Source organism: Cyprinus carpio, chromosome B14 (assembly GCF_018340385.1).
Source record: "Cyprinus carpio isolate SPL01 chromosome B14, ASM1834038v1, whole genome shotgun sequence".
In the NCBI taxonomy this organism is placed as follows: Eukaryota; Metazoa; Chordata; class Actinopteri; order Cypriniformes; family Cyprinidae; genus Cyprinus; species Cyprinus carpio.
This window is the reverse complement of record NC_056610.1, coordinates 14,610,927-14,621,663: the sequence shown is the minus strand read 5'-3', so window position 1 is coordinate 14,621,663 and position 10,737 is coordinate 14,610,927. Positions and strand designations below refer to the sequence as shown.

The following is a 10,737-nucleotide window of genomic DNA, read 5'->3' as shown; positions in this document are numbered from 1 at the left end:
TTTTAATCCATGCCCAATATTCAGATTTTTCCAGTTCTTTGTGATTACCTGGTTAAAAAATAATTATAGTAGTTTTACAAATGTATTTTATTTTTTGGAAAAATAATATAAATTAATACATTTGTAAAACTACTATAATGACTAATACTTACTAACTATGGCAGTTTTAAAATATTTACAGGGTAGAATTTCTGAGTACAAAACTCTTTTTTTCCTTTCCTTATATATTAATATCACTTCCTCATCTTGATTGATTTAAAGTTGTTTCAGCTTATAAATCATCATTAGATCTCCTGGTTGAAAACCACTGTGCTATAGGTAAATTAAAGTAAATTTCCTATCCTTTTTTAGACATTATAAACCATCTTTCATGTATTCACATGTTAAGACAACAAGCGTTCGTGGATATAATATTTTGTTTGTGATGAAGTAATTTAGAGTCTGGCTTTGGGCTCTATGTCTATCTGTCGGTTCTCATGTTAGCTCTGAGAGCTGTGGAAAGTGTGGTCCAGATTAAGGTATGTAGTAAGGAACTCTGGGAAATCATTCTTCTGCACTGTTTCTAGAAACATGGACACAGCAGTCATCAACCTCTGTTTGTCCCTAAAAAGAGTGGAAATGGAGAAAAGGTCAGTAATTCTCAGTGTGAGCTCACGGGCAATCACTGAGGTGCTATATACATTTGCTTTAATATTTCTGTTTTAATTTTAGTTTATATAAAATAATAGATGCTAAATGAAGTTTAAATATTTTTTGTAATATTTTTATTTCAATTATATTTAAAATGTAATTTTTGTATTTCAGTTAGTCGCCAAGGCAACATCTTATTTTCATGTGTTTTTCCCCCAAGTATTTCCATGTAAAGGTATATATATATAAACAATATTAACATATTAATATTAACATCTATATATAGGGGTTGCGTGACTAGTCGACTTCAATGCTCTGCCATGATGCTTTAAGCTTGACGTCGACTAGTCAATGGTCCTATAGGGGGTGCAACAGGATAAGAAATCTTTGAAGGACTTCTACATTTATGCTCCTTTTCCTAACTGTTGAAATGACAAATATATGAATACTCCGAAAGCGTTCCACAAGACGTGTGATTATATTACTGCATGCTCGAAATTGAACGTTTAAAAAAGTTTATTGTACAGGTAAACTAATCGCCATTCAGTTAATCTAATGCGCTGCTGCACTGTAACACACATAGGCTACAGACAGTAGCTCGTAGCCTGGTACATCATGCACAGATCGCGCACACAGAATCATTCAGTGCAGAAATGTATTATCAACACTATTCTGTGATTTCTCAATAAAGTAGCTTAAAAACTGAAAAGTTCAAGCATATATTTATTAATAACTAACGCTAAATCTCACAGCTTCACTATTAGTAGAGAGACACTGCCAGGTAGAATTAATTCACACACGCAAGTGCTCTCACTAATGCATGACTATGAATGTAATCTTTACTCTGCAACTTTAGCTGTATCTGATTTAGAACGTGCAGAAATCTGTGAGATATATAAGGACCCAAAGACAAAAGAACTGATAAAAATTAGCTGTTTTAGGAGCAATAGCCACGTGGGCAGCGCTGTGTATATGCCATAGCTGTGCAAAAGGTGTTTATTCATTAATGACGTCACGAGCGATATATATATATATAGTACTTGAGGAATTTTATAATTCACTTCACTACTGAACAATGATTTCTTCATGCCATCTACAAGAACGTCCTGTAACCGTGGTAAAATCACTGTAATGCATGGTCTTTTGTTGTGTGAATCCCACTTCATTTTCTGGTCACTATGTTCTGTTCAAGTGCACATTCCAACAAATGTTTTCTCTATCCAATATATGAAGCATCAGTACAGCATTGTTTACCTGCTTGTTTGGCAATGTATGGCTGCTTTCAGATCTTCCATCAGAACTTCAGCCAAACTGCTGACAAGAGCTCGGGTCACTACCGCCCCATCGTCCTCCAGTCTCACTTGGTGCCGAATCCACTGCCAGACCTGAAAAATGCAGCCTCTTAGAATAAGAGATAATATTATATTGTAGCATGTGAACTCTGAGTGAACCAACCTGAGATCAGCATATCTCTGCCGTTGCTGAATCCTCAACCTTCCCCAGATAGAAGAAATGACCTCTGCCTGTTGTACAAAGTCAATATCATAATCACATAGCATCACAGCATAAAAGTGTTGTATAAAAAGTCATAGGTGAAATAAAGTTTTGCACCTGAAAGCCAGGCTTCAATGAAGAGTACACCTACAGCAATGTTATATCTCAGTCCGTACCGTGTTACGCCTCCCTATAGAGATATAAAGCACACAATACAAAGGCAAAAGCATTTACACTCACCACATATTTATTAAACTGTTAACATGATTTGCAGTGATAGAATTCAACTGACCGCAGGCATAATGAGCAAGTCTTCAGGGGTCACAGTGATGTCTTCACGAAGCTGTAGGAGTTGATTCTGACCATGAGAGTGAAGCTGAAACAGCTGTGTGAGAGAGAAATTATGTTTTTATATGTATATATGCGAGTGCTGTTATGGGGAAGTTTATCAATGACCAGACTGAAATGAACAACTTGTTATGTGTGACACTTACTTTTTGCATGGGCTCAATCAGGTCCATGTCGTAGACCATAAACCCATCAACTCCTGCTTTGATCATTTATATGAAAAAACACATACAGAACTGCCATATGTACAGTGGCCCAGTAGTGCGCAACACAATGACACTACAACACAACGCATAGGACTAATTCATTGTGTTGTGCCTTGTTTCCGTTGTGCTGTGCTTATTTTGTTGTATTGCGGTTTGTTTCCGTTGTGGAGATTTTGTTGTGTTGTGAAGATTTTGTTGTGTTGTGCACTGCTTGGTCACTGTAATACTGGGATTTAAAAGTTTGTGCCACTATATTTTGATTGCAATTATGGGTTGGATTCAAATCAACACAGCTTTTATTTGATCTGGTTGCATCTTGTCTGGTGACAGTTCTGAGTACAGTCTCAAGAGGTCACTCTCTTTGTCTCCAGGCAACAGCAATGCTGCCATGCCACCTGTTGCTAGGGCACCCCTGCGGTGACACGTCTGCACAAGAAGATCCATGTAGCTGTGCAGGAAACGCTTCTCCATATCCACATATTTACTGTGATCAGGCAGGAGGAAATCAGCCCGATGACCTATAATCCAACCATTGTCACTATCGAGGAATGTGATTGAATCTACTAGTCAAACTTGCAGAAAATGTATTCGCTGACCAAATCTGTTGACAAAGGAAGCCGAGTAATCCCAGATGCCACAGTTTAGACCAGCAGAGTGCTCCTTGAGCTCGTACAAAATCTCCATCTCGAACGATGCTGGGACACACTCGATCAACACAGTGGCCTTCATGCAGCCCACTTGCAGGCCAAGCTACAGAAAAATTCAGAATACATTAGAAATAAAATTCATGGTAGTTAAAACTGCAGTGGGGTCATATGTAATCTCTGTCAACACTCACACCTTCTTCTCGGTCCAGAAAGAAATCTGACTCCAGAGTCTGGCCTCTATGTAGCTCTCAACAACATATCATTAAGATTTTCTAGGATATTTTTGATTCTACATTGAAGTTCTGTTCTGGTAAACAGAGAACTGTGATCCCACACTGACCTTGGACAAGTAGAAAAAAGGGCCACTCTGGTTCTGAAGAATTAGTTTTGCATTATGAAACATCAGCAGACCAAAATCAAACAATGGACCTGGAACCTCTCAACCATTCACCTACAGACAAACAGATGTACAGTCTTGGCAAAAAGTTTTGGCAGTGACATAAATTTTGTGTTTTGCAAAGTTTGCTGCTTCAGCTGTTCTGGTGTTCCTTGACATTGTTTCACATGCATTTTAAATAATTGCTAAAAGCTTCATTGGCCAAAAAAATTACTTTTCACAAAAAACAACAACAACAACAACAAAACAAAACAAATTTCACTGTTTTTTGATCCCGACACAAAATGACCAGGTAAAATTAATTGACTAATCATTTCAGAAGCACATAATTAGATTGTAAGAGCAGACTGATGGAGGGAAGAAGCGCTTCCAATCATTGTGTTCTTTTTAGCAATGCTTACCTCCAAACAACGCGTGCAGCCATCATCACTTTGCATCAAAATGGCCTCACATGCAAGGAAATTGCTACAAAGAATATTGCACCTGAAAGAACCATTTACAGGATCATCAAGAACTTCAAGGAGAGAGGTTCGACTGCAGTCTTCAGGACATCCCAGAGTGTCCAGCAAGCGCTAGGACAGTCTCCTCCTGAGGACTCAGCTACAGAATCGTGTCACCAGCAGTGCAGAGCTTGCTCAGGAAAGGCAGTAGGTTGGTGCGAGAGCATTTGCATGCACAGTGAGGACAAGACTTTTGGACAACGGCCTGGTGTCAAGAAGAGCAGCAAAGAAGCCACTTTTCTCCAAGAAAAACATCAAGGACAGACTGAAATTCTGCAGGAAGTACAAGGATTGGACAGCAGAAGACTGGTGCAGTTATTTTCTCTGATGAAATTCCCTTCCGACTGTTTGGGACATCTGGAAAATCAATTGTTCGGAGAAGAAAAGGTGAACGCTACCATGAGTCCTGTGTTGTGCCTACAGTGACGCATCTTGAGACCATCCATGTGTGGAGTTGCTTTTCAACCAAGAGAGTGGGCTCTCTCATAATTCTGTCCAAAAACACTACCATGAATAAAGAACGGTATCAAAACGTCCTGCAAGTGTGACTTATTCCAACAATCCTTGAGCAATTTGGTGATGATCCGTGCAATTTTAAGTAGGATGGAGCACCATGTCACAAAACAAGAGTGATGAAGTGGCTCAAAGATCATTACATTGAAATTTTGGATCTGTGGCCAAATTATATATATATATATATATATATATATATATATATATATATATATATATATATATATATATATATATATATATACATTTTTTTTTTTTTTTTTTTTGCCAATAAAAGCCTTTAAAACTTATGATATGTTTATCATTGTTTTTCAGTACACCAAAGAAAAATGTGGAAAAATAATCTACAAATACTATAGCAGCAAACTTTCCAAAACACAAAATCTGTCACTGCCAAAACTTTTGGTCGTGACTGTACATATACTTCACACTACCAAGAAGGATATATTACTATGCAGCATTAGCTAATTTACAGCTAAAGAGATTTCTAAGATATCTTTTATTTTAATCTGAATCAAAAACCCATTTGGAGCAATATAAACAGACACAAATGAGACATTTACTGACATAAATTAAGAGTACAGAGCTATAACATGAGTGTGAAGACTTTTATTATGAATTGCTTTCACTGAAATCTCTTGAATTTAGATCTGAGTTTCAGCAGTTTTTGAAATTTTATCTGATACACATGTGAGGTTACTGGGGTTTTTCCATAGAAGTACAATCTAAAGCAGAAAACAAGCAAAAGTATCCATTTTCTCTACATTTACACTTAATGTTGTCTAGGAGAAAATCCAATTTTCTTTTCTAAAGGAGTGGTTATAAGTGATAAAATTTTTAAAACCTTACAACAGATAATTAAATCATCATTAGGTGAAATGTGAAACTAAATTAATTTCAAACAGACCAACACATGGTTTGGAAAAACAAACAAAGACACCAATATTCTCATCTGTGCCATTAAACAAGCTCACTACAAGATCCATACCATCATGTTGTGCTCCACCATGTTCCATGCTCGAGGACGGAGCATCAGCACTGGAGCCTGAGAAACGGGTGCCTCTGATGGGATTCTTTTGTTAAAGAATATTTAATTCACTACATTTCTGACAAAACAAGTAGCAGGAGTTAGACTCAAGACTCACCCTGAAACTAGTTGTGCACAGACTGTTAAACATTATAAATACCCTTCATATGATTGTGGTATATTGGGCATTTGCCATCATCAAAATCAATCTACAACAGAACAGAACAATAATGCAGTTACAGACAAGAATTCAGCCTTTTCAGTTTCAAATTCTTGGATGCCAAAATAATATCGATGCAAATAAACTATAATCTAGTTTAATCTAAAATCTATAATCTGAGTTTTTAAGGGAAAGAATCAGTAAACAAACTCGACTAAATCTTTTTAGTGCAATTTTACAATATTAAAAGAAGCATCAAGTCACTGCAAAGAAGTAAAAACTTCCACCTCCTTTATTTAATACATGCACATATTACAATAGAATATAATAAAATAACTTAAATATTTTATTTGTGTGTTTGGTTTGTGTGCTCTGTTTACAGTGGTAAGTTTCAGTTTTGTGATGCTCTTTTGTGTGTGCTGTTTGGAAGTACCACACAAAACGCTCGTATTATGTGACTTCTCGCGAGATTACAGTTATGTCAACGTCGTACGTGGCTACAGACAGACCCCCAAACAGTGTAAGAGGACTCCGCCAGGAATGCATCAGCAAAATGCGGAGTCTACCGGTCAACACGTCAAATACAGTCCCCGACGCTTGAATCGCTAAGTTTTGCACATGACGCTTGAGGTGAGGGGCTGAAGGTTAAACTAAGCCTGCGCTTGAATTATTTATTTGATCCGTTAGCATCAGCACACATTTGCACTGTGCCATTCTCTGAGGCACTTATAGGAAGACAGCATGGCAGATATCGAGTCCTCGTTTGAATTCAGCTCATCTTTGACCAGCTCTTCGCTGCCTCCCCCGCGGACTCGGATCTTTAAGATCATCGTGATAGGAGACTCTGGAGTTGGCAAGACTTGCCTCACCTATAGATTCTGTGCGGGCAAGTTTCCAGACAAGACTGAGGCCACTATTGGGGTGGATTTTCGGGAGAAGGTTATTGAAATAGATGGAGAGAAAATCAAGGTGAGGATGCTTCTGATTTCAGGACGTTATTTTGCAAATTTACTCAATACGTTAATGTCATCCTGTAAGGCCTGACACATGTCTCTTTTAAAATAGATTAGTTTATTGATCCTTTAGATATAATGTAAATAAAGTTTGTGTTTTATGGTTTGTACCATATTTGATACACAAGGCTTTTATGCCCCATAGAGTATGATTTTATTCACAAAATGCGTAGTTGGGTAGATGTAGTTATTTTTATGGCTAAAAAGTAAGAAGAAATTCTGATAGCATATAGTGTAAATAATTAAATCAGTAACGTTTTTATAGCAGTATAGCAGAATGTATAACTATCAGTTGTCAGTATAAACCATCATGCATGTACTACATTGTTTTACAATAGACATCTACAATAGACTTTATAAGGTTGAAGAGATGGCCAATGTAATTCAGGGTTAGATTTATTATTGAGACTGTCTATACATTGGTGGTACACCATTACATCGGTCATAACAGCAGTATGTAACTAAATGGAAATTTCCAAAAACTCTAATGCACAAGACACCTACATGTGTTTGTCATTTATAGGTGAACACACCCTGCATTCTTCTGCAATGTTAAAGGGATAGTTCACACAAAAATTAAAATTCTGTCATTAATTACCCACCCTCGTGTCGTTCCAAACCCGTAAGAACTTTGTTCATCTTCGGAACACAAATTGAGGTTATTTGAGAGCTTTTAGACCCTGCATAACTGGAATGTTCCCAGGTACAGAAACATAGCAAGGATATCAGTAAAATAGTCCATGTGACATCAGGTGATCCTTGCTACATTTCTTGACCTGGGAACATTTCAGTTGCGTTACTGTCTATGCAGGGTCAGAAAGCTTGTGGATTTCATCAAAAATATCTTAACTTGTGTTCCGAAGATGAATGAAGGTCTTACAGGTTTGGAACGACATGATGGTGAGTAAATAATGACAGAATTTTAATTTTTGGGTGAACTATCCCTTAAAAAGGACAAATATGCATGTATGATATTAGTTGACAGCTAATGGCGCTCCTTTTCCCCCTCTACCAGGTCCAGTTGTGGGACACCGCAGGCCAGGAGCGCTTTCGAAAGAGTATGGTGCAGCACTATTACCGCAACGTCCACGCTGTGGTGTTTGTCTATGATGTCACCAATGCTGCTAGTTTCCGAAGTCTTCCGGTGTGGATCGAGGAGTGCCGTCAGCATGCCTTGGGCCAAGAGGTGCCTAGAATCTTGGTCGGCAACAAATGCGACCTGCGGCATGCCGCTCAAGTAAGTACCGACGTAGCGCAGCAGTTCGCTGATGCACACTCAATGCCTCTGTTCGAGACCTCTGCCAAGAACCCCTACGGAAGCGACGACGGTGGTCGGAATAATAGTGACCATGTAGAGGCCATTTTTATGACGGTGGCGCACAAGCTGAAATCTCAGAAGCCACTGGTGTTAAGCCAACCACCGTGCGGAGCAGGAGATACTGTCACTCTCAGGAGGCAGGATGAGGAGGACAGGGGAACTTGGGGCTGTGGATGTTGGAGGAGCTAATGAAGGAATCACCACTTACAGGATGGAGATGACAAAGGTGAAGCACCTTTTAAAGAAGCAGGTCCAGAGGTGCTTTTGTGTTATCCTTGAAGGTCCAGGAGAATGGTTGAGGACACAGGAACATCTATTCTCAAGATTTCTTTTTGTATCTGATCCGGCCATTTTTTTAAAGGGAAAAAACTTTCCTCCATCAATCAAACCAGAGGCTTTGAGAAGTTGCATGTAGGCCCATTTGCCTTACATATACAAGCTTCATCTATTATGTGTCAGCCTGTCTAGTTCACATCATATGCCACTGCCAAACATGCACCGCATTTTCCTACTAGATTTAGCAAGTTATGCCGTTCTGCAGGTGAATTGAACAGTGAAAACTTCATGCGTAAAGTGTTGCCTTTTTCATCATATTTTTTAAACAATTTTTGCCACATTTAGATAATCCGTTCTGTTAAATCACTCCAGCCTCCGAGGTAAATCTGGTTTAGTCTGTGTTTGTTGTTTGTTCTCTCATTCTATGTCACCCACACACATGCAGACACTTCCTGTGAAAGTTGTCAGTTCTCTCAAGAGAAAAGAGAAACCGATGAACAAACACTAAATCCAGGTTATTTATTAGTGCTGCTAATAGATCTTAGACAAATGTGAGCTGAAATTAAAAGTAAAAAAAAAGCCAGTCCTAGTCCACTGCCAGTGTTTTATTTATTGTCAGTTTATTTTCTTCTAGCAGCCATTCTATATAAAATCTACTGTAAAGACATCTGGGTTATGCATGATAACCAGTCCTTCATGTGAATCATGTCAAAATGTAGATAAGTTAGGTAAAAAGGGACACGAATTCGCTGACAGTATTTACTTTAGTGTCTACAGCCAGGAATTGTATGTAGTACTGCTTTGTTAGGCAAAATGAAAGTGATCTGTACTGTATACTCACAGATTAGTACCTCATATTATTCATGGCATCTACTCTGTGCATGGCATAAATCTGAACAAAGGGTCTGATATCAGTCTATATTTCAGTATGTAATCTATCAGTACAAATATACAGATATGCTAATGACTAAATTGTCTTTCCCTTCGGCCATCTTCTTTCCAACACTGATATGCAGAACAGAGTTCAAACCATTACAGGGAATATTCACTCATGTCTTTATGTAACCACAGCCGGTCCTGTGGAGTGCATGAAAGAAGCTCAGGCATGACATGCTTTATTTGTTTTATGGGGAATTGCCAAAAAGAGGTTTTGCATATGAATTCTGGTTCATTTTTTGAAGTAGGTTGGCTAAGGGCCTGATTAGCAGATGCATTGCGTTGATTCGGGTACAATAATAGGGGAGCATGTGATTAGTTGAGGAATTGTGCACGGTTGATGGCTCTTTAATATTTAAATTCAACATGTTGATTGCACACTAAGACTATTTGTGCTTAACATTTTGACTCTGGGTGCTTACAGAAGGTTCATATCTAATCTATCTGCCAGAAACAACATGAGCTTTGATGATTTTTGTAGGTTCATGTTTTTATCAAGACCAGTTCAACATAGTCTTGGTCTGGATTCTCTCCACTGTTGTCTGTACTGATTTTTCGCTTCATCCAATGTACCATTTTAAGTGTCCTTCAGAATTTGTTTTTTTCCTGTCATTATTAACACATTAATAACATAGTTGACAATGTAAAATATGAGCAGATCTCAAAAATCTACAAAAACAGCTTGAAAATTCTAATAGTAGATAACGAATGGAATCTTATTAACATGTTTAAGTGTTACATTTTTATTATAGGTAATTGTTTATTATACTTGGGATAATTATGCATCTTTGCAACCAAAGTGTATGAGCCTATTCATGATATCAGGGGTCAGCAGTTGATTAATTGGCACCTTGCAATGCCAGAACTCAAGCATGCACAATATATCTTTACTAGTCATTTGTCTGATACAACTCAGTGTTGCCTTCAGTGTTGTTCAGTGAGTTAGAGTGACATAGTTTTGGGAAAATAAACCATCAATGCACTATAATCAAAGGAGTGCAAAAGAGCAGTGCTTGTTGCAGTTTTGGTTTTGACTGTTTCAGTGTTTTACTAAAAAAAATAAAGTACCACATCTTTGCATTTCAGCTGACTAGTGTTGTGCCTTATTTGTCTAATAAAAGAGTGCATATGTGACCCTGGACCACAAAACCAGTCTTAAGTAGCACGGTTGGCTATTGCTACAAATATACCCGATATTTGCAGCAATAGCCAACAATACATTGTATGGGTCAAAATTATTGATTTCTTTTATGTCAAAAATCATTAGGATAT

The 10,737-nt window shown here is 37.9% G+C and overlaps 1 protein-coding gene and 1 pseudogene across 1 annotated transcript; one reads left to right on the top strand and one right to left on the bottom strand.

Moving 5' to 3' along the window:
* Positions 1 to 434: 434 nt before the first annotated feature.
* On the bottom strand, positions 435 to 6,468 carry LOC109102859 (annotated as a pseudogene).
* Positions 6,405 to 10,550, top strand: LOC109102491 (ras-related protein Rab-33B-like). The gene is made up of 3 exons (XM_019115841.2): positions 6,405 to 6,552; positions 6,655 to 6,891; positions 7,951 to 10,550. The coding sequence occupies exons 1-3, from the start codon at positions 6,541 to 6,543 to the stop codon at positions 8,440 to 8,442; spliced, it is 741 nt and encodes a 246-aa protein (XP_018971386.1). The 5' UTR covers positions 6,405 to 6,540; the 3' UTR covers positions 8,443 to 10,550.
* Positions 10,551 to 10,737: the final 187 nt, after the last annotated feature.